This window comes from Bufo gargarizans, chromosome 3 (assembly GCF_014858855.1).
Source record: "Bufo gargarizans isolate SCDJY-AF-19 chromosome 3, ASM1485885v1, whole genome shotgun sequence".
In the NCBI taxonomy this organism is placed as follows: domain Eukaryota; kingdom Metazoa; phylum Chordata; class Amphibia; order Anura; family Bufonidae; genus Bufo; species Bufo gargarizans.
In genome coordinates, this window is record NC_058082.1 from 207,948,591 (window position 1) to 207,973,686 (window position 25,096).

The 25,096-nt window shown below is 45.1% G+C and overlaps 1 protein-coding gene across 1 annotated transcript in view; it reads right to left on the bottom strand.

Annotated features, from left to right (window-relative positions):
* LOC122933373 (F-box only protein 36-like) overlaps positions 1-25,096 on the bottom strand; it is a 64,797-nt gene that overhangs the window by 34,338 nt on the left and 5,363 nt on the right. Inside the window, exon 2 of the mRNA XM_044288334.1 lies at positions 18,839-18,947. Within this exon, the coding sequence (XP_044144269.1) occupies positions 18,839-18,947 (109 nt within the window). The remainder of the gene's footprint in view (positions 1-18,838; positions 18,948-25,096) is intronic.

A 25,096-nucleotide genomic window follows, 5' to 3' on the forward strand; every position in this document is an offset into this window, starting at 1 on the left:
CTCACAGGAACGGAAGGTAAGCGAGTGGATCTCCAGCATGCCAGCGGCGATCGTTCGCTGGCAGGCTGGAGATCCGAATTTTTTAACCCCTAACAGGTATATTAGACGCTGTTTTCATAACAGTGTCTAATATACCTCCTACCTGGTCCTCTGGTGGTCCCTTTTGTTAGGATCGACCACCAGAGGACTCAGGTAGGTCAGTACAGTCGCACCCAACACCACACTACACTACACCCCCCCCCGTCACTTATTAACCCCTTATAAACCCCCGATCACCCATGATCACCCCATATAAACTCCCTGATCACCCCCCTGTCATTGATCACCGCCCTGTCATTGATCACCCCCCTGTCAGGCTCCGTTCAGACGTCCGTATGATTTTTACGGATCCACGGATACATGGATCGGATCCGCAAAAAGCATACGGACGTCTGAATGGAGCCTTACAGGGGGGTGATCAATGACAGGCGGGTGATCACCCATATACACTCCCTGATCACCCCCTGTCATTGATCACCCCCCTGTCACTGATCACCCCCCCTGTAAGGCTCCATTCAGACATCCGCATGATTTTTACGGATCCATGGATACATGGATCGGATCCGCAAAACACATGCGGACGTCTGAATGGAGGGTGATCAATGACAGGCGGGTGATCACCCATATACACTCCCTGATCACCCCCTGTCATTGATAACCCCCCTGTAAGGCTCCATTCAGACGTCCGCATGCGTTCTGTGGATCCGATCCATGTATCCATGGATCCGTAAAAAATCATGCGGATGTCTGAATGGAGCCTTACAGGGGGGGTGATCAGTGACAGGGGGGTGATCACCCCGATTACCCTGATCACCCCCTGTCATTGATAACCCCCCTGTAAGGCTCCATTCAGACGTCCGCATGCGTTCTGTGGATCCGATCCATGTATCCATGGATCCGTAAAAAATCATGCGGATGTCTGAATGGAGCCTTACAGGGGGGGTGATCAGTGACAGGGGGGTGATCACCCTGATTACCCTGATCACCCCCTGTCATTGATAACCCCCCTGTAAGGCTCCATTCAGACGTCCGCATGCGTTCTGTGGATCCGATCCATGTATCCATTGATCCGTAAAAAATCATGCGGATGTCTGAATGGAGCCTTACAGGGGGGGTGATCAGTGACAGGGGGGTGATCACCCCGATTACCCTGATCACCCCCTGTCATTGATAACCCCCCTGTAAGGCTCCATTCAGACGTCCGCATGCGTTTTGTGGATCCGATCCATGTATCCATGGATCCGTAAAAAATCATGCGGATGTCTGAATGGAGCCTTACAGGGGGGGTGATCAGTGACAGGGGGGTGATCACCCTGATTACCCTGATCACCCCCTGTCATTGATAACCCCCCTGTAAGGCTCCATTCAGACGTCCGCATGCGTTCTGTGGATCCGATCCATGTATCCATGGATCCGTAAAAAATCATGCGGATGTCTGAATGGAGCCTTACAGGGGGGGTGATCAGTGACAGGGGGGTGATCACCCTGATTACCCTGATCACCCCCTGTCTTTGATAACCCCCCTGTAAGGCTCCATTCAGACGTCCGCATGCGTTCTGTGGATCCGATCCATGTATCCGTAAAAAATCATGCGGATGTCTGAATGGAGCCTTACAGGGGGGGTGATCAGTGACAGGGGGGTGATCACCCTGATTACCCTGATCACCCCCTGTCATTGATAACCCCCCTGTAAGGCTCCATTCAGACGTCCGCATGCGTTCTGTGGATCCGATCCATGTATCCGTAAAAAATCATGCGGATGTCTGAATGGAGCCTTACAGGGGGGGTGATCAATGACAGGGATGACAGGGGGTGATCAGGGAGTCTATATGGGTGATCACCCCCCTGTCATTGATCACCCCCCCCCCCCCCCCCCCCCCCTGGTAAGGCTCCATTCAGACATTTTTTTGGGCACAAGTTAGCGGAAATTTTTTGTTTGTTTTTGTTTTTTCTTACTAAGTCTCATATTCTACTAACTTGTGTCAAAAAATAAAATCTCACATGGACTCGCCATACCCCTCACGGAATCCAAATGCGTAAACATTTTTAGACATTTATATTCCAGACTTCTTCTCACGCTTTAGGGCCCCTAAAAAGCCAGGGCAGTATAAATACCCCACATGTGACCCCATTTCGGAAAGAAGACACCCCAAGGTATTCGCTGAGGGGCATATTGAGTCCATGAAAGATTGAAATTTTTGTCCTAAGTTAGCGGAAAGTGAGACTTTGTGAGAAAAAAACAACAAAAAAAATCAATATCCGCTAACTTATGCAAAAAAAAAAAAATTCTAGGAACTCGCCATGCCCCTCATTGAATACCTTGGGGTGTCTTCTTTCCAAAGTGGGGTCACATGTGGGGTATTTATACTGCCCTGGCTTTTTAGGGGCCCGAAAGTGTGAGAAGAAGTCTGGGATCCAAATGTCTAAAAATGCCCTCCTAAAAGGAATTTGGGCCCCTTTGCCCACCTTGGCTGCAAAAAAGTGTCACACATGTGGTATCGCCGTACTCAGGAGAAGTTGGGGAATGTGTTTTGGGGTGTCATTTTACATATACCCATGCTGGGTGAGAAAAATATCTTGGTCAAATGCCAACTTTGTATAAAAAAATGGGAAAAGTTGTCCTTTGCCAAGATATTTCTCTCACCCAGCATGGGTATATGTAAAATGACCCCCCAAAACACATTACCCAACTTCTCCTGAGTACGGCGATACCACATGTGTGACACTTTTTTGCAGCCAAGGTGGGCAAAGGGGCACCTTTCGGATTTCGCAGGCCATTTTTTACACATTTTGATTGCAAGGTACTTCTTACACATTTGGGCCCCTAAATTGCCAGGGCAGTATAACTACGCCACAAGTGACCCCATTTTGGAAAGAAGACACCCAAAGGTATTCCGTGAGGGGCACGGCGAGTTCCTAGAATTTTTTATTTTTTGTCACAAGTTAGCGGAAAATGATGATTTTTCTTTTTTTTTCCCTTACAAAGTCTCATATTCCACTAACTTGCGACAAAAAATAAAAAATTCTAGGAACTCGCCATGCCCCTCACGGAATACCTTGGGGTGTCTTCTTTCCAAAATGGGGTCACTTGTGGCGTAGTTATACTGCCCTGGCAATTTAGGGGCCCAAATGTGTGAGAAGAACTTTGCAATCAAAATGTGTAGAAAATGCCCTGCAAAATCCGAAAGGTGCACTTTGGAATATGTGCCCCTTTGCCCACCTTGGCAGCAAAAAAGTGTGACACATCTGGTATCGCCGTACTCAGGAGAAGTTGGGCAATGTGTTTTGGGGTGTCATTTTACATATACCCATGCTGGGTGAGAAAAATATCTTGGTCAAATGCCAACTTTGTATAAAAAAATGGGAAAAGTTGTCTTTTGCCAAGATATTTCTCTCACCCAGCATGGGTATATGTAAAATGACACCCCAAAACACATTCCCCAACTTCTCCTGAGTACGGCGATACCAGATGTGTGACACTTTTTTGCTGCCAAGGTGGGCAAAGGGGCACATATTCCAAAGTGCACCTTTTGGATTTCACCGGTCATTTTTTACACATTTTGATTGCAAAGTTCTTCTCACACATTTGGGCCCCTAAATTGCCAGGGCAGTATAACTACCCCACAAGTGACCCCATTTTGGAAAGAAGACACCCCAAGGTATTCTGTGAGGGGCATGGTGAGTTCCTAGAATTTTTTATTTTTTGTCGCAAGTTAGTGGAATATGAGACTTTGTAAGAAAAAATAAAAAAAATAAAATCATCATCATTTTCCGCTAACTTGTGACAAAAAATTAAAAGTTCTATGAACTCACTATGCCCATCAGCGAATACCTTAGGGTGTCTACTTTCCGAAATGGGGTCATTTGTGGGGGTTTTCTACTGTTTGGGCATTGTAGAACCTCAGGAATCATGACAGGTGCTCAGAAAGTCAGAGCTGTTTCAAAAAGCGGAAATTCACATTTTTGTACCATAGTTTGTAAATGCTATAACTTTTACCCAAACCATTTTTTTTTTGCCCAAACATTTTTTTTTATCAAAGACATGTAGAACAATAAATTTGGCGAAAAATTTATATATGGATGTCGTTTTTTTTGCAAAATTTTTCAGCTGAAAGTGAAAAATGTCATTTTTTTGCAAAAAAATCGTTACATTTTGATTAATAACAAAAAAAGTAAAAATGCCAGCAGCAATGAAATACCACCCAATGAAAGCTCTATTAGTGAGAAGAAAAGGAGGTAAAATTCATTTGGGTGGTAAGTTGCATGACCGAGCAATAAACGGTGAAAGTAGTGTAGTGCCGAAGTGTAAAAAGTGCTCTGGTCATGAAGGGGGTTTCACCTAGCGGGGCTGAAGTGGTTAAACAGACAGGGAGGAACGAGATGCAGAACCCTCATGAAAGAAGCCTTCTCTATTCTGGAGTTAGCAGAGAGAACGTGTTCCTCGATTTCAGCCGTTCACATAAAGGGTGTGGAGAACAAACAAGCCGATTTCCTGAGCCGTCATACCCTGTCTCAGGGGGAGTGGTCTTTGGACCCGGTAGTCTTCCAGAAGATTGTAGATCTTTGGGGCCTTCCGGAAATCGACTTGTTTGCTACCCATTCAAACAAAAAAGTTCCCAAGTTCTTTTCTCTAGACCTGTCGGGGTCCCCTTGTGGGATGGATGCTCTGTCCCAGGAGTGGACGTTTCATCTAGCTTACGCCTTCTCCCCCTTTCCCCTGATTCCCCGGGTTCTGAGGAAGATTCGGGAAGAAAAGGCCAGGGTTATCCTGATAGCACCCTTTTGGCCCAGGAGAGCCTGGTTCACGGGACTCAGAACCATGTCAGTGTTCGATCCTTGGGTTCTCCCTTCGGTCAAGGGGCTTCTAAGCCAAAGGCCGGTGTTACATCCAGCTGTGGAGAACCTACACTTAACGGCCTGGAATTTGAGAGGTGGTTGCTGAACAAGGAAGGGTTTTCTGACGCCTTAGTTTCTACCCTGTTAAAGAGTAAAAAAGAGGTCACGGTTGGAATTTATAGCAGGATTTGGCATACATTTCTTGACTTCACCCAGATCCAGTTAGGGAGCCTCCCGGCGGTAGCCCCTTTACATACTATCCTGGAGTTTCTCCAGAAGTGGCTAGAACTGGGTCTAGCGGTCAGCACTCTAAGAGTTCAGGTCTCAGCTCTTTCTGCCTTGTTCAATCTAAACTTAGCAGGGAATCCGTGGGTTTCCAGATTTTTTAGGGCTGTGGATAGAACCTCCCTAGTGTCAGTTCCTAAGCCTCCTCCGTGGAGTTTAGAGGTAGTGCTGAAAGCCTTATCAGTATCCCCCTTTGAGCCTATTGAGTCCTCCTCTATCAAGCATCTGACCTTAAAACTAGCCTTGTTAATAGCCTTAACCTCCGCCCGCAGGATTAGTGAAATTCAGGCCATCTCCATAAATCCTCCGTATACTTTGATACTAGATGACAAAGTTATCATTCGCCCTGACCCGGCTTTCCTCCCGAAAGTCGTCTCTAAATTTCACCGTTCTCAGGAGATTGTTCTTCCTACCCTTTTTCAGAATCCTTCTACTAAGGAAGAGTCTCTCCATTGTCTTGATGTCAGAAGAGCTCTCTTAGCATATCTATCGGCCACATCTACCTGGCGGAAGTCGTCTTCACTGTTTCTGCAGTATCAGGGAGTGAATAAGGGTTCGGCTGCCTCTAAAAATTCCATCGCCCGATGGATTGTTGCTGCTATTTCCTTATCCTAGCTATCCACTGGTCTGTCCCCTCCTGTTGGGTTAAGGGCTCACTCAACCAGAGCAGTGGCGGCATCTTGGGCAGAGAGGTCTGCGGTTCCAATTGAGAGAATTTGCAAGGCTGCCACTTGGTCTTCACCCTCTACCTTCTTTAAACACTATAGGTTGGACTTGAACCTTTCAGGGGATGCTTCCTTTGGTGAAGGGGTCCTTCTTTCTACATCCCACCCTTAAGAGCTCCTCTAGTAAGTCTCTGGTGGTGCTGTCATGGGCGATAGGAAAAAATGGTATTACTTACCGGTAATTTTATTTTACGGAGCCCATGACAGCACCACGGCTTTCCCTCCCTATGTGTCCTTTTTTGCACGGGTGATAAAAAAAAAAAAAAATGTTCATTTACACGTCTAATATATATTGGCGGCCTTCCTCCGGTACTTGGAAAACTCACTGAAGGGGAGGAGAGTGTCCGCCCTTTTTATTCTGCAGGTTTCCTATCTCGGGGGGCGGATCCTCCTCTCTCTGGTGGTGCTGTCATGGGCTCCGTAAAATAAAATTACCGGTAAGTAATACCATTTTTCAGCTTATTTACACATTCCCATAAGGAAAAACAGGAACGGCAGTATTTGCATGCTCTAATATTGTTATTTGGGAATACAAGTATTTATTAAAACAGACATGGCATGGCGCTGACAGGACATTTAGAAAGTTGATCACCGTGGGTCTTGGGTCTATTAATTTAGCCCCTATGCATTCTGGTAGGCAGCATTTTCCGGGCATCTCCAAACTCAAGTCATGCAATCATACTGCCAGAAATGTGACTCCTCATTCTAGAGAACAAATTACTACTGTGCTTTATATCACTCAACCCAATACCTAGCATTGTGCATGGTGATCTTCGGCTTGGGCCCAGTGGCTTGATCATAGAAATCCATCTCCTAAAGGCAATCTGGAACTCGTAGTGAGCGACTGAACAGAAGATATGTGATTTTTGCATGACATGTTCTTCAGCAATTGGCTACCACATGGTTTAACTCTTTGTGGCTGAGCTTTTCTAATTCCTAGATAAAGTCCTGATCAAAAGTTTAAGACCACTTGAAAAATAGCAAAAAATTATATTTAGCATGGCTGGATCTTAACAAGGTTCCAAGTAGAGCTTCAACATGCAACAAGAAAAAATGGGAGTGAGACAAAACATTTTTTGAGCATTCAATTTAATCAAAACAACACAAACTGAAACAGGCTGTTTTTCAGCTGATCAAAAGTTTAGGACCACACCTCCCAAAAAAAACGAAACCCCCCAAAACAGAAATCCAACCTCCAAACATGAACTCAGTAATGAGTAGCTCCGCCGTTATTGTTTATCACTTAAAAAATTTGTTTCGGCATGCTTGATGCAAGCGTTTCCATGAGGTGAGTGGGAACATTTCTCCAAGTGGTGAAGACGGCCGCACGAAAGCCATCTACTGTCTTGAACTGTTGTCCATTTTTGTAAACTTCCCTTGCCATCCATCCCCAAAGGTTCTCAATTGGATTTAAATCAGGGGAACACACAGGATGGGCCAAAAGAGTGATGTTATTCTCCTGGAAGAAGTCCCTTGTCCTGCAGCATTGTGTACTGTAGCGTTGTCCTGTTAAAAAACACAGTCGTTACCACACAGACGAGGGCCCTCAGTCATGAGGAATGCTCTCTGCAACATCTGGACATAGCCAGCGGCCGTTTGACGCCCCTGCACTTCCTGAAGCTCCATTGTTCCACTGAAGGAAAAAGCAGCCCAGACCATTATGGCGCCCCCTCCACTGTGGCGCGTAGAAAACATCTCAGGTGGGATCTGCTTGTCATGCCAGTAACGTTGGAAACCATCAGGACCATCAAGGTTACATTTTTTCTCATCAGAGAATAAAACTTTCTTCCACCTTTGAATGTCCCATGTTTGGTGCTCTCTTGCAAAGTCCAAACGAACTGTTCTGTGGCGTTCAAGGAGACGAGGTCTTTAAAGACGTTTTTTGTTTTTGAAGACCTTCAGTCTCAGATGCTGTCTGATGGTTATGGGGTTGCAGTCAGCACCAGTAAGGGCCTTAATTTGGATTGTCCAGTGTCTTGACGGACAGCCAATTAGATCCTCCGGCTCAGTGCTGATGACATTTTTTTGGGTCTTCCACTTGACTTGTTCCATAACCCTCAGGATCATTTAAGAAATTCCAAATGACCTCAGCAGCGATGGCGCTCTGAGAGACCCTGCTTTGCACAGATTTGGCCTTTTAAAGGTATGTGGTCCTAAACTTTTGATCAGCTGAAAAACAGCCTGTTTCAGTTTATTCGTTGTTTTGATTAAATTGAATGCTCAAAAAATGTTTTGTCTCACTCCCATTTCTTCTTGTTGCATGTTGGAGCTCTACTTGGAACCTTGTTAAGATCCAGCCATGCTAAATATGTTTTTTTGCAATTTTTCAAGTGGTCTTAAACTTTTGATCAGGACTGTATTTCCACTTCACAGAAACAGCACTTACAGTTGAGTGAGAAAGATCTAGGCGCTCAGATATTTTACAAACTCACTTTTGGTAAACTTAGCATTTTATGAAAGAGTGCCACATTTAGAATCACTGTATTGCACACAGCTGTCCTTGACAAGAGTGGAAAACCACTAGCATTCATCACTATTTGCAACCAAAACCCATGGAAACCATTGCAACTTTATATACTAACTTCCTATTCAGGAAGAACCAATATCTTTGAATACCCAGTCTTGTCTGGTGCATAAAGCATCATACAAGTTGAGGCCTGATATCTAACCATCTGCTATCTTGCATCCAGCTCTGTACTGGGGCACAAAGGAATACTTTTTCACCTCTGTCTAGCCCATCTCACAGGCTCATGAAGACTTTTAAAGGACCAGGGGCCAAATAGAATGCTAAACCGACTCTTAAAAAAACACCTATCTCACTAGACCTCCCCAAAGAGTGTTATACAGACCTCCTTCTTATTTTGCCTGCACCAAAGACCTTCGACACACCATGCTGTCCTGTCGCCCTAGTAAACAGCTACAACAAACTAGAGTCTTGATAGCCACTTATTACTCTTCTTGGCAGTCGTTATGTAACTGCCTTGCTCTTATTCTGGGTTGGTTATTACCTAGGTTTGCTAGTTGATTAGAGTGGAGTTTTGATTGCTGATCCTATTTACACTACCGGAAAATAAAATAAAAGAACAAATGGAAAACTTAACGTGATTGAGCTGAGATTGACTAAGTTTAAACTGTTAGTGGTGTTTGCTCAATGATCACACAACCAAGTTGGTGCACCCTTTATTTTGGGTTCGGCAACAGGATATATGTTGAATTCCATTCATACTGGGTGACATTTTCCCTTGCTGCGATACAGGCTGCCACTCTGGCATGGTAACAGTCATACAGATTCTGGATATACTCTTGTGGTATGTCATTCCAAGCTTTTTATCTTGGACCCGTAGTTCAACCAAGGTGGTTGTTGGCTGCTGTGCATGAAAGATCTGTTGCCCTATCCAGTCTCAGACATTCTCAAGAGCTGGTGATCAAGCTGACCAAAGCAATTTCCCCACCAAGTAACTGTTACAACAAGTGAGTTTCATATTGAGGGCAGGCTATGGAGGAGAGAAGCCTTTCAGTGACCCATAGTAGCACAGTAGAGTGGGCTCTGAGCCAACAGTCACTTTGGTTCAGCCCTACTTTGGTTCATCTCCAACTCAGGTTTTAGAACAGCAGAAGAAAGTTATGCCAATTAATAAAAACATTAGTTTAACTGCAATATCTTTGTCAATCTTCACAGTTCCTCTTACATATGCGCAACACTTACGTGGAAAATAGAAGGCACCAGGATGCACTAATGAGAGGAAGGCAAGCTGGTGGAGGTGTGGTATGATGCTCTGGGCAATGTTCTGCTGAGTAACTTTGGGTCCTGGCATTCATGTGGATGTTACTTTGTGACATACTGCCTAAGTAAACATTGTTATAGATCAAGTGCAATCCTGTATGGCTAAGGTATTCCCTAATTGTAGTGTCCTCTTGTAAGATAATCTGCCCTGCCACTCTGCAAAAATTGTCCTTAAAGAACATTAAAAAGTTCAAGCTATTGACTTGACCTCTAAATTCCACATATCCAAATCGGAAAAATAAGTTCAATCCATAAAGGTACCATCTCTCAACTTACAGGACTTAAAGGGTCTACTGTTAACATTTTGGTGCCAGATTCCACAGGCCATCTCCAATGGTCTTATGGAGTCTATGACTTGAATGGTCAGAGATCTTCTGGTGGCACCAATGGGACCTACACAATATTAGGCAGGTAGTTTTAATATAATTGTTCAAAGGTTTATACATACACTGCTAAAAATAAATAAAGGGAACACTTAAACAACACAATGTGACTCCAAGTCAATCACACGTCTGTGAAATCAAGACAATCCCTATAAAGGAGTGGTTCTGCAGGTGGTGACCACAGACCATTTCTCTGTTCTCATTCTTTTTGGCAGTTGTTTTGGTCACTTTAGCATTTTGTCATTGCTCTCACCCCTAGCGGTAGCATGAGGCGGTGTCTACAACCCACAGAAGTTGCTCAGGTAGTGCAGCTCATCCAGGATGACACATCAATGCAATCTCTGGCAAGAACATTAGCTGTGTCTGTAAGCACAGTGTCCAGAGCATGGAGCAGAGATTTCAATAAGCACACTTTTTTCCAGCTCACCTTGTATCTGGCCTTTATACCCGTATTCAGGAGCCTTTGGATGAGTCCCCAGGTACGGTAAAGTAGAAAATAGTAGAAAAACAGCTCCAGAAAGCAATTTTCGTCCTCTTAAAAACTTCTACTTTAATTCGTAATATTCAACAGTCACTTCATATGCAGAGACCAGCAGACAGGACAGTACACCAGGAGATGTGGAGGGGCCATAAAAGGGCAACAACCCAGCTGCAGGACCGCTACTTTCTCCTTTGCACAAGGAGGATGTCACGGACATTCACGTGACAGGGGCCAGGAGATCCGAGAGACTGGCAACACGTGGGTTAATCTGAATGGTTCCTTGTGGATCATTTGTGTCTGTGTTGTTTTGGTAATGACCACACCTCTGGCAGGTGTTGTTGGTTTGGTCATTTAACTTCCCCTATTTATTACTGCTTACCTCTTCTAGGGGTGCAGTTTATAGCTTCAGTTTCTGGACTCTGGGCTAGCTGGTTGTTAGTTCTCGGTTGAGCTCCTGGTGCTGCCTTTGCCTCACGTGAAGTGTCGTCTTTCCTATTTGTATTTTGTTTGTTGTATTTCCCTGTCTGTTGTATCCAGGCCTGAGGGAGACTCCTGTGCATCCTTCTGGTGGAGGAATAGGTTGTCTCAAGTCATGTCACTATACCAGGGCCCTACAGGGTGTGTTAGGGCTCTAGGTTCCTGTATGAACTTTCCTACCATCAAGGTCAGTTCATACTGATATTTAGTCAGGACTTGAATTAGGGTTGTTCTAGGAGGTGACCGTCTCCTTTATCCTAGTTTTCAGGCCTCGTTCCTATCCTCTTCCCTCCTGTGCTCGGTGTGGAGTTTTCCACCCACACCGCATGCTTGACAGAGGAGCAGTGCCAGAGTCCCTGCAAAACCAACAGCAGGCCCCTAATATCCATGTATCTGCTCAAACTGTCAGAAACAGACTCCATGAGGGAGGTATGAGGGCCAAACGTTCACAAGTCGGTGTTGTACTTATAGCCCACTATGCAGGGCGATTGGCATTTGCCAGAGAACACCAAGATTGGCAGATTCAACATTGGCGCCCTGTGCTCTTCACGGATGAGAGCAGGTTCGCACTGAGCACATGTCACAGACGACACAGAGTCTGAAGATGTCGTAGAGAGTGTTCTGCTGCCTGCAACATCCTCCAGCATGACCGGTTTGGCAATGGGTCAGTAATAGGTGTGGGGAGGCATTTCTTTGGAGGGCCGCACAGCCCTCGATGTGCTAGCGAGAGGAACCCTGACTGCCATTAGGTACCGGGATGAGATCCTCATACCTATTGTGAGACTATATGCAGGTGCAGTGGGCCCTGGGTTACTTCTGATGCATGGCAATGCTAGGCCTCATGTGGCTGAAGTGTGTCAGCAGTTCCTGCATGATGAAATCATTAATGCTATGGACTGGTCTGCCTGTTCCCCAGACCTGAATCCAATCGAGCACATCTGGGACATCATGTATTGTTCCATCCACCAATACCACTTGGCACCACAGACTGTCCAGGAGTTGACTGATGTTCTAATCCAGGTCTGGGAGTAGAACATTCACCACCTCATCAGGAGCATGCCCAGGTGATTGTAGGGAGGTCATACAGACACGTGGAGACCACACACTACCGAGTCTCATTTCCTTGTCTGGGGGCATTTCCACTGAAGCTGGATCAGGATGAAATTAGATTTTCGACGTAGGTTTTGAGTATCATTCCAAATCCAGACCTCCACAGGATATTAAGTTTGCTTTACATTGATCATTTTTATGTTTTATTAGCAGAAGGACTCGGCTTTGCACGGGTATATTTAATCTATTTCATTTAATGTTTGTGTGTGTTGCTAAAAGATATCGACAGAATCCCCCATAAAAGTGACCTCTACAGCACCTTGCCCCTTTAACAGTGAACTCCACAGTCCCCCACCCTTAACACTAACCCCCCCACAGTGCCCCACCACTTTAAAATGGGACCTCCACAGCAGCCCATCCCCTTAACTTTGACCTTCACAGCAGCCTGCCTCTTTAACAGTGAGTTTCACAGCACCCCACTCCCTTGACAGTGACCTCCTCAGGGCCTGCCCCCTTAACAGTGACCTCCACAGTAACCTGCTCCCTTAACAGTGACCTCACAGTACACTGCTGCCTTAACAGTATTATCCACAGTGAACGCCTCTTTAACAGTGACCTCCACAGTGCCCGCCCCTTTAACAGTGACCTCCACAGCACCCTGCCCCTTTAATGCTAGGCCTACACAGCGACATGTGTCGCACAACATTTTGTCGAAACAATTTTTATAAGATGGATTTTTCTGCGACTGTCATGTCGCAGTTGCGGCATGTGACATGTCGCAGTGCAATACCATAGACTATCATTATAAAAATTGTTGCGCGACACATGTAGCAGTGTAGTTGTGCCCTATGTGTTGCGTGACTTATTGTCATGCGACATATGTCGTCGTGTAGCCTTAGCCTAAAGCTTACCTACAGCAGTGAAGAAAAATGGCTGGGTTGTTATGGAAACCTGGAGTAAAACTGTGTGTATGTGTAGACTAAGGGCCTGAAAGCTTCTATTAGCTGATAAGGGTCATGTGACCGTGTGTATGGCAGTTGGGATATGAAGAGAAAGACTTGCAGGCTTGTATTGGCTATTGCAGATGCATTTTTGGGGAATATCTCAGCTGAGACCTGGTCTAAAACCTTCCCGGACACCTGATGTACCTGTGTGACAAATTTGGTGAAGATCAGTCCAGTCGTTTGGTCGCGCATAAAGAACAGACAGACAGATGTCAGGACAGACAGAAACTCATTGTGTACTGGCATGTTACCTCCACAGTATTCTTTCCCAGATAGTAAGTGATATGTGTACCAAGTTTAGTAGAAATTGATCAAAGAGTTTTTGAGTTACAGAGCAATATGTGTGTAGCAAAAACAGTTGGAGCATGCAAACTCCATGCATCTGCTTTGTAGGGGTGTATGACCCCCACAAGATTTCTTTCCAGGTAGCAAGGGATGTATATACCAAGTTTTGTTGAAATCGATGGTTGCATTTTTGAGTGATTGCAGAACATACATACACACATATACAGTACAGACCAAAGGTTTGGACACACCTTCTCATTCAAAGAGTTTTCTTTATTTTCATGACTATGAAAATTGTAGATTCACACTGAAGGCATCAAAACTATGAATTAACACGTGGAATTATATACATAACAAAAAAGTGTGAAAACTGAAAATATGTCATATTCTAGGTTTTTGCTTTGATTACTGCTTTGCACACACTTGGCATTCTCTTGATGAGCTTCAAGAGGTAGTCACCTGAAATGGTTTTCACTTCACAGGTGTGCCCTGTCAGGTTTAATAAGTGGGATTTCTTGCCTTATAAATGGGGTTGGGACCATCAGTTGTGTTGTGGAGAAGTCAGGTGGATACACAGCTGATAGTCCTACTGAATAGACTGTTAGTATTTTTGTATTATGGCAAGAAAAAAGCAGCTAAGTAAAGAAAAATGAGTGGCCATCATTACTTTAAGAAATGAAGGTCAGTCAGTCCGAAAAATTGGGAAAACTTTAAAAGTGTCCCCAAGTGCAGTCACAAAAACCATCAAGCACTACAAAGAAACTGAATCACATGTGGACCGCCCCAGGAAAGGAAGACCAAGAGTCACCTCTGCTGCGGAGGATAAGTTCATCCGAGTCACCAGCCTCAGAAATCGCAGGTTAACAGCAGCTCAGATTAGAGACCAGGTCAATGCCACACAGAGTTCTAGCAGCAGACACATCTCTAGAACAACTGTTAAGAGGAGACTGTGTGAATCAGGCCTTCATGGTAGAATATCTGCTAGGAAACCACTGCTAAGGACAGGCAACAAGCAGAAGAGACTTGTTTGGGCTAAAGAACACAAGGAATGGACATTAGACCAGTGGAAATCTGTGCTTTGGTCTGATGAGTCCAAATTTAAGATCTTTGGTTCCAACCACCGTGTCTTTGTGCGACGCAGAAAAGGTGAACGGATGGACTCTACATGCCTGGTTCCCACCGTGAAGCATGGAGGAGGAGGTGTGATGGTGTGGGGGTGCTTTGCTGGTGACACTGTTGGGGATTTATTCAAAATTGAAGGCATACTGAACCAGCATGGCTACCACAGCATCTTGCAGTGGCATGCTATTCCATCCGGTTTGCGTTTAGTTGGACCATCATTTATTTTTCAACAGGACAATGACCCCAAACACACCTCCAGGCTGTGTAAGGGCTATCTGACCATGAAGGAGAGTGATGGGGTGCTGCGCCAGATGACCTGGCCTCCACAGTCACCGGACCTGAACCCAATCGAGATGATTTGGGGTGAGCTGGACTGCAGAGTGAAGGCAAAAGGGCCAACAAGTGCTAAGCATCTCTGGGAACTCCTTCAAGACTGTTGGAAGACCATTTCAGGTGACTACCTCTTGAAGCAAGAGAATGCCAAGAGTGTGCAAAGCAGTAATCAAAGCAAAAGGTGGCTACTTTGAAGAACCTAGAATATGACATATCTTCAGTTGTTTCACACTTTTTTGTTATGTATATAATTCCACATGTGTTAATTCATAGTTTTGATGCCTTCAGTGTGAATCTACAATTTTCATAGTCATGAAAATAAAGAAAACTCTTTGAATGAGAAGGTGTGTCCAAACTTTTGGTCTGTACTGTATACGTCCTTCTTTACATATATAGATTGTATATAGATTGTTCTCAGCAAATTCCACTATGTAATGAATAAAGATTTGCAACTGGAATATGTCATTCATTGAGATCTAGTATGTAGTATTTTAGTGTTCCCTTTATTTTTTGAGTGGTTGTATTTCAAAGTAACAAATAGTTGTAATTTTCTGAATAGTAACAGATGCTTACAGTAACTGCACATGCAGGGAGTAGACCAAACAATGCCCAGGCTTGCCTGAGTAATTTATTATTTGCCATTAGAACCTGGTTAGGCCATTTGAATAGACAAGAAGAACATATTTTCTTGAATAAACAATGACCGCTCTTGAAGTTATAACTGTGTTTATTATAATGTAGTGGTTATGAATACTGAGGAAGAAATTTGAGTCCCTGATGTTGTAATTTTCTGCTTTAATCGTTGCACTATGGTAACAGATACACTAGAGATATGTGGCTAACGTAATACACAAAACTACATGATTCACTTGTCAAATGTTCATTCAAAGTATGTTGTGCTTGGCACTTAAATAATAGCTTAAATTAATTCAAGGATGAACAATACAATTTACACCTGACCTCTAGGTACAAGCCAACATCTTCCAAAATGCAGAATCTTTTGGACAGTGTTAATGTATTATGATTCACCTAGTAGCTGAGTAACACTAATGTCGTCCTCCAAATTTCTTGATGTTTTTAACGTTAAATTCTATTCATTTCTGAAATTGATTGAATATTCAGATCTACGGTGTTTATTTTCAGTTGTATGTTAAAACTGGAGTAGCATCCCAATCCAGCCACATTTTTTAGTGGGTAGAGGGGACAGCGTTCGGATATCTCCGGAACTCCCATAAAAATGAATGAAGTGGCTGTCTGCTTCATTCATTTCAGTAGGCTCCCTGGGGCACGGTGGGGGTCCCTGCAGAGCAAAACTTAACATAACTGGAATACCTCTTTAAAATGTAACTAAGTTTCCAAAAAAAAGTTTGCATAATGGCTCTGCTTCTTTGTATAATCATAACTATGAAGGAACGTGTCCTTTTTGGGCTTCCCTAAAATCTTTTTCAGCCATATTATTCCCCGTTTCAGCTGCACAGTTAGAGGCATGTCACTCAGAAGCAGGGGGTGTATCCCTTCTGTGAAATCTGCCTGCACTGCTGTGACATCCTTTCCCTTTCTTCTCACTATGTTTGTTTTTATCTCTGAAACTCACAGAACAGATAAGGAGTGGGAAATCACACTTACAGAAAGGCAGGAGGCTCCTGTGAACTCAGAAGCAGTGTAGACGCAGTTCTTTCAGGCACAGGATCTCAGCTACTGTAGCTCTGACATGCCCGCATTTGCTCTCTACCTACTCTTACTAAGGACGGATCTTGCCTGACAACAGGCAACGGACTGCAAATAGGTGGAAATGAGACCCCTAGTGACCATGGCTATACAGCTTTTTTCAAGTGGATGCAGGCATATTTTTTTAAATGAAGTTACTTTAAAATTTGCTAGGTGCACCTTTCTCTATTAAATTAAATGAAATTGAGTGAAAGTACAATGACTGTTTAAGTTTACTATAGACAAAGATTTCTAACTTTTATCCTGTGTTTTACCATTTAGTCTGCACTTGTGACATGTATTTTTCCTTCCCATAAAATTACATTTATCAACCCTAATTGATACTGTTAAACCCTAATCTGCCACTTCTCTGCCCAAGCCCTTAATCTATCAAGATCTATTTCTATCAGTATATTGTCCTCTTCTGTGTTAATTACAGTACTTTACACAGTTTAGTGACTGTGACCAAATCTGAGTGTGTACCATTAATAACCACCCTCTGTTTTCTATCACTGAGCCAGTTACTTACCCACATAAAGACATTTTCTCCCAGTCCAAGCATTCTCATTTTATATACTAACCTTTTATGTGGTACAGTGTCAAATGCTTTGGAGAAGTCAATATATATGACATCGATTGATTCACCACAGTCAAGTCTAGAACTTACCTCCTCACTATTTAGATTAGTTTAACAGGATCAATACCTCACAAATCTGTGCTGACATGGCGTTATCCATGTAGGTGGATATTTATCAAGGCTAGTGTTTTCTTTGCAGGTTTTTATTTATAGGGTTTGCAACTGTTTTACGGCAGAAAACTGGCATGAGACGAATGATAAATTTCCTCACTTATTTTCAATGAGATACCCCAGGATAGCATCTCTTAGAAAACCTTCAGTTTGCGATGACAGATAATAGACTTACCGGCCTTTAGTTTCCAGGTTCAGTTTTTGACCCCTTTTTTAATGATGGCACCATATTTGGTGGAAGAGACCCTCTATTACATTACCCAATTCTCTATGGAGGTGTATGCCATCAGGATCCGGTGATTTGTCTATTTTAATATTTATAAGCATTTGTCTTAGTAGATTTAGTATTCTGTGGTCTATTACAGTTCCACATGGTGTAACCCAGCTTCCCCAGGATCCTGAAAGGCAAATTTGCATCGCTATGGCACTATTTAGGAGTGAGGTGGGAGATTTAAGCTTTTTACCATTTATATAATTGAAGAACATTTTAGGGCTAGTTTTATTCTCAGTGCCAATGAGCCTCTCTGTCTCCTGCCTTATCGATAGTAAGGGCCTATGGACACGGTATTATTTGCTCAAAAACCCTGTATGGGTCCATTGTACCGTATTCTCCAGTAAAAGCAATGTCTCTGGGGGAGATTGGCTGGGTAACATGGTATGAAATGGAGCATGCAAGGATTTTTTATTTCACGGTGTGAGCGGAGTATTTGTTGAGTTATCATTTCTCAATGGATTTATATAGGTGAAAAAAAATCATTGTGGTCCATATAAAGTTGGAGGCATACAGAGTTACGCTATAGGACCATAGAAGGATATGGTAAAAATATTATGGCTCCATAATGCAACAGTGTAATGCTACTTTAACATCTGTGTTTTCAATTCCGGTTTTGAGATCTGGCAGAGGATCTCAAAACCGGAATTAAATTATTCAGTTTTGTCCCCATTCATTGTCAATTGGACAAAACTGATCATGATGCATATGTATGCATCTTTTCCGTTTTGTTGTGTTGGACACCTGCGGTTTTGAGTCCGGTTTGGGAAATGGAACAAACCAGATCCGGCATGAAAATCAATGTAAGTCAATGGTCATTTTTTTTTTCTTGTTAGCAATTTGTTCAGTTTTGATTTAATACATCCGGATCCCGCCAAAATGGATGCATCTGGATGTATTAAATAGCATGGATCAGTTTAATTCTGGTTTTGAGATCCTATGCTGGATCTCAAAACCGGAATTAAAAACACAGATGTTAAAGTAGCATTACACTGTTGTATTATGGATCCATAATATTTTTACCTTAACAGAGAGTGGGTGGTTCGTTAATGGAAAGGGGCCTAAGATGCGTCATAATTTTGGCTCAAGTTCTGGCGTAAAAATCTGTCTCAAATTAAGCCAACCAATAATTGGTATCTAGTCGGTGAAAAGTGTCTATCCCTGCACCAGCCTGACGAACTGTGGTAAACCTGGTGCAGGTCTAGACAGCCTGTCTAAGCTTATGCCACCTTTAGGGTTAATAAATCTGGGCCGCTGTGTTCTAATGTTTTTGTTATATTTCACATAATGTAGTCTACTTCAACTTACTGTGCATCAAACTTTCTCTTAAAAAATCATTGTGCGTTTTCTTTACTTCTCTTGGTAGAATTTTCCAATGTTCAGCCCTGGCTGAAATTTTCCAAGATCTTAAGGTAACCTAGAAAGGAATTACATGCAGACTTCCAAATGTTAGTTTTCAATTAGTGAAAGAATGAAATAAAAAGTCATCATGTAGATGCTGCAATGTCAATAGCAAATGGTGTACTGAAGCACATATTTCAGACTATATGATGTACTTGGTTATAAAATGCAGTAAACAGAGAATTTCATGCAGCAATGTTGTGTTAGAGGGTTTTTCCCCACATCTATACTATACTCAGTAGCATAACCTCAGCAAATGTTTGAACGGGCCTTCCCCCAGCAACTTCATCACAATCCCCTCCTCCCGTGCAATCCCTACTCCTGCAACTAGTCAAGAGCACGCTTTTAGACCAGGCCAGCAGCTGTTCTTTCCGTTTCTTAGGCTTCGTTCACGTCACTGTTCAGCCTTTCTGTTCTCCTGCTCAGTTTAGGAGCAGGAGAACGGAAAGGACGGATTAGGCACATAAGGTGACGTGAACGCATTGCACCCGCACTGAATCCGGACCCATTCATTTCAATGGGGCTGTGTACATGATCAATGTTTTTCACGCATCACTTGTGCGTTGTGTAAAAATCGCAGCATGTTCTATATTCTGCGTTTTTCACGCAATGCTGGCTCTATAGAAATGAATGGGTCTGCGTGAAAATCGCGAGCATCTGCCAAAAAGTGCGGATGCGGTGTGGTTTTCACTAGAGTTGAGCGGACACCTGGATGTTCGGGTTCGAGAAGTTCGGCCGAACTTCCCGGAAATGTTCGGGTTCGGGATCCGAACCCGATCCGAACTTCGTCCCGAACCCCATTGAAGTCAATGGGGACCCAAACTTTTGGCACTAAAAAGGCTGTAAAACAGCCCAGGAAAGAGCTAGAAGGCTGCAAAAGGCAGCAACATGTAGGTAAATCCCCTGCAAACAAATGTGGATAGGGAAATGAATAAAAATAAAAATAAAATAAATATAAATGAACCAATATCAATTGGAGAGAGGTCCCATAGCAGAAAATCAGGCTTCACGTCAGCCATCACTGCAACAGTCCATTGTCATATATTTAGGCCCAGGCACCCAGGCAGAGGAGAGAGGTCCCGTAACAGAGAATCTGGCTTCATGTCAGCAGAGAATCAGTCTGCATGTCATAGCAGAGAATCAGGCTTCACGTCAGCCACCACTGCAACAGTCCATTGTCATATATTTAGGCCCAGCACCCAGGCAGAGGAGAGAGGTCCCGTAACAGAGAATCTGGCTTCATGTCAGCAGAGAATCAGTCTGCATGTCATAGCAGAGAATCAGGCTTCACGTCAGCCACCACTGCAACAGTCCATTGTCATATATTTAGGTCCAGCACCCAGGCAGAGGAGAGAGGTCCCGTAACAGAGAATCTGGCTTCATGTCAGCAGAGAATCAGTCTGCATGTCATAGCAGAGAATCAGGCTTCACGTCAGCCACCACTGCAACAGTCCATTGTCATATATTTAGGCCCAGCACCCAGGCAGAGGAGAGAGGTCCCGTAACAGAGAATCTGGCTTCATGTCAGCAGAGAATCAGTCTGCATGTCATAGCAGAGAATCAGGCTTCACGTCAGCCACCACTGCAACAGTCCATTGGCATATATTTAGGCCCAGCACCCAGGCAGAGGAGAGGTCCCGTAACAGAGAATCTGGCTTCATGTCAGCAGAGAATCAGTCTGCATGTCATAGCAGAGAATCAGGCTTCACGTCAGCCACCACTGCAACAGTCCATTGTCATATATTTAGGCCCCGGCACCCAGACAGAGGAGAGGTTCATTCAACTTTGGGTAGCCTCGCAATATAATGGTAAAATGAAAATAAAAATAGGATTGAATGAGGAAGTGCCCTGGAGTACAATAATATATGGTTAAGGGGAGGAAGTTAATGTCTAATCTGCACAAGGGATGGACAGGTCCTGTGGGATCCATGCCTGGTTCATTTTTATGAACGTCAGCTTGTCCACATTGGCTGTAGACAGGCGGCTGCGTTTGTCTGTAATGATGCCCCCTGCCGTGCTGAATACACGTTCAGACAAAACGCTGGCCGCCGGGCAGGCCAGCACCTCCAAGGCATAAAAGGCTAGCTCTGGCCACGTGGACAATTTAGAGACCCAGAAGTTGAATGGGGCCGAAGCATCACTCAGTACGTGGAGGGGTGTGCACACGTACTGTTCCACCATGTTAGTGAAATGTTGCCTCCTGCTAACACGTTGCGTATCAGGTGGTGGTGCAGTTAGCTGTGGCGTGTTGACAAAACTTTTCCACATCTCTGCCATGCTAACCCTGCCCTCAGAGGAGCTGGCCGTGACACAGCTGCCTTGGCGACCTCTTGCTCCTCCTCTGCCTTGGCCTTGGGCTTCCACTTGTTCCCCTGTGACATTTGGGAATGCTCTCAGTAGCGCGTCTACCAACGTGCGCTTGTACTCGCGCATCTTCCTATCACGCTCCAGTGCAGGAAGTAAGGTGGGCACATTGTCTTTGTACCGTGGATCCAGCAGGGTGGCAACCCAGTAGTCCGCACACGTTAAAATGTGGGCAACTCTGCTGTCGTTGCGCAGGCACTGCAGCATGTAGTCGCTCATGTGTGCCAGGCTGCCCAGGGGTAAGGACAAGCTGTCCTCTGTGGGAGGTGTATCGTCATCGTCCTGCCTTTCCCCCCAGCCACGCACCAGTGATGGGCCCGAGCTGCGTTGGGTGCCACCCCGCTTTGACCATGCTTCATCCTCATCCTCCTCCACCTCCTCCTCGTCCTCCAGTAGTGGGCCCTGGCTGGCCACATTTGTACCTGGCCTCTGCTGTTGCGAAAAACTTCCCTCTGAGTCACTTCGAAGAGACTGGCCTGAAAGTGCTAAAAATGACCCCTCTTCCTCCTCCTCCTCCTCCTCCTGGGCCACCTCCTCTTCCATCATCGCCCTAAGTGTTTTCTCAAGGAGACATAGAAGTGGTATTGTAACGCTGATAACGGCGTCATCGCCACTGGCCATGTTGGTGGAGTACTCGAAACAGCGCAACAGGGCACACAGGTCTCGCATGGAGGCCCAGTCATTGGTGGTGAAGTGGTGCTGTTCCGCAGTGCGACTGACCCGTGCGTGCTGCAGCTGAAACTCCACTATGGCCTGCTGCTGCTCGCACAGTCTGTCCAGCATGTGCAAGGTGGAGTTCCACCTGGTGGGCACGTCGCATATGAGGCGGTGAGCGGGAAGACCGAAGTTACGCTGTAGCGCAGACAGGCAAGCAGCGGCAGGATGTGAACGCCGGAAGCGCGAACAGATGGCCCGCACTTTATGCAGCAGCTCTGACATGTCGGGGTAGTTGTGAATGAACTTCTGCACCACCAAATTCAGCACATGCGCCAAGCAAGGGATGTTCGTCAAACCGGCTAGTCCCAGAGCTGCAACGAGATTTCGCCCATTATCGCACACCACCAGGCCAGGCTTGAGGCTCACCGGCAGCAACCACTCGTTGGTCTGTTATTCTATACCCCGCCACAACTCCTGTGCGGTGTGGGGCCTGTCCCCCAAACATATGAGTTTCAGAATGGCCTGCTGACGTTTACCCCGGGCTGTGCTGAAGTTGGTGGTGAAGGTGTGTGGCTGACTGGATGAGCAGGTGGAAGAAGAGGAGGAGGAAGCTGAGTAGGAGGAGGTGGCAACAGGAGGCAAAGAATGTTGCCCTGCGATCATTGGCGGCGGAAGGACGTGCGCCAAACAGCTCTCCGCCTGGGGCCCAGCTGCCACTACATTTACCCAGTGTGCAGTTAGGGAGATATAGCGTCCCTGGACGTGCTTACTGGTCCACGTATCTGTGGTTAGGTGGACCTTGCTACAGATGGCGTTGCGCAGTGCACACTTGATTTTATCGGATACTTGGTTGTGCAGGGAAGGCACGGCTCTCTTGGAGAAGTAGTGCCGGCTAGGAACAACATGCTGTGGGACAGCAAGCGACATGAGCTGTTTGAAGCTGTCTGTGTCCACCAGCCTAAATGACAGCATTTCATAGGCCAGTAGTTTAGAAATGCTGGCATTCAGGGCCAGGGATCGAGGGTGGCTAGGTGGGAATTTACGCTTTCTCTCAAATGTTTGTGAGATGGAGAGCTGAACGCTGCCGTGTGACATGGTTGAGATGCTTGGTGACGGAGGTGGTGGTGTTGGTGGTACATCCCCTGTTTGCTGGGCGGCAGGTGCCAACGTTCCTCCAGAGGCGGAGGAAGAGGCCGAGGCGGCAGCAGCAGAAGAGGCCGAGGCGGCAGCAGCAGAAGAGGTAGCAGGGGGAGCCTGAGTGACTTCCTTGTTTTTAAGGTGTTTACTCCACTGCAGTTCATGCTTTGCATGCAGGTGCCTAGTCATGCAGGTTGTGCTAAGGTTCAGAACGTTAATGCCTCGCTTCAGGCTCTGATGGCGTGCAAACCACTCGGGTCTTGTCGTCAGCACATTGTTTGAAGAAGTGCCATACCAGGGTACTCCTTGAAGCTGCCTTTGGGGTGCTCGGTCCCAGATGGCGGCGGTCAGTAGCAGGCGGAGTCTCTTGGCGGCGGGTGTTCTGCTTTTGCCCACTGCTCCCTCTTTTGCTACGCTGTTGGCTCGGTCTCACCACTGCCTTTTCCTCCGAACTGTGAAAGTCAGTGGCACGACCTTCATTCCATGTGGAGTCTAGGACCTCATCGTCCCCTGCATCGTCTTCCACCCAGTCTTGATCCCTGACCTCCTGTTCAGTCTGCACACTGCAGAAAGACGCAGCAGTTGGCACCTGTGTTTCGTCATCATCAGAGACATGCTGAGGTGGTATTCCCATGTCCTCATCATCAGGAAACATAAGTGGTTGTGCGTCAGTGCATTCTATGTCTTCCACCGCTGGGGAAGGGCTAGGTGGATGCCCTTGGGAAACCCTGCCAGTGGAGTCTTCAAACAGCATAAGAGACTGCTGCATAACTTGCGGCTCAGACAGTTTCCCTGGTATGCATGGGGGTGATGTGACAGACTGATGGGCTTGGTTTTCAGGCGCCATCTGTGCGTTTTCTGCAGAAGACTGGGTGGGAGATAATGTGAACGTGCTGGATCCACTGTCGGCCACCCAATTGACTAATGCCTGTACCTGCTCAGGCCTTACCATCCTTAGAATGGCATTGGGCCCCACCAAATATCGCTGTAAATTCTGGCGGCTACTGGGACCTGAGGTAGTTGGTACACTAGGACGTGTGGCTGTGGCAGAACGGCCACGTCCTCTCCCAGCACCAGAGGGTCCACTAACACCACCACGACCATGTCCGCGTCCCTTACTAGATGTTTTCCTCATTGTTACCGTTCACAACAATAAGAAAAATATTATTTGGCCCAATGTATTGAATTAAAATTCAGGCCTTTTTTTACAGACACCTAACACTATCTGGCTATCTATTTAGGTACCGTATTACACTAATACAGGCACAGCAGTAACCACAGATTTAGCTGGATATAAATTTGAGGCCTATTATTTAGGCGCTGGGTGACAGGTATACGTTTACTGACAGAATTAGACTTGGAAATGCACAGTAGCGTGTGAAGTTATTCAGAATGACCCTATGTGCACCTTGAATCTTATATACCCTTTTAGGGATAGATTTAAAATAGCTCTGATACAGCAGAAACCACTAAATTAGGAAATTGCGAAATTGGGAATTGTATTTCAACCCAGAACAAAAAATGTGCTTTGACGGACACTAAATAACTTGACCAGCCACAGCAGTACAGCAGTAACGACATATTTAGCTGGATATAAATTTGAGGCCTAGTATTTAGGCGCTGGGTGACAGGTATAGGTTTACTGACAGAATTAGACTTGGAAATGCACAGTAGCGTGTGTGTGTGAAGTTATTCAGAATGACCCTATGTGCACCTTGAATCTTATATACCCTTTTAGGGATAGATTTAAAATAGCTCTGATACAGCAGAAACCACTAAATTAGGAAATTGCTAAATTGGGAATTGTATTTCAACCCAGAACAAAAAATGTGCTTTGACGGACACTAAATAACTTGACCAGCCACAGCAGTACAGCAGTAACGACAGATTTAGCTGGATATAAATTTGAGGCCTAGTATTTAGGCGCTGGGTGACAGGTATAGGTTTACTGACAGAATTAGACTTGGAAATGCACAGTAGCGTGTGTGTGTGAAGTTATTCAGAATG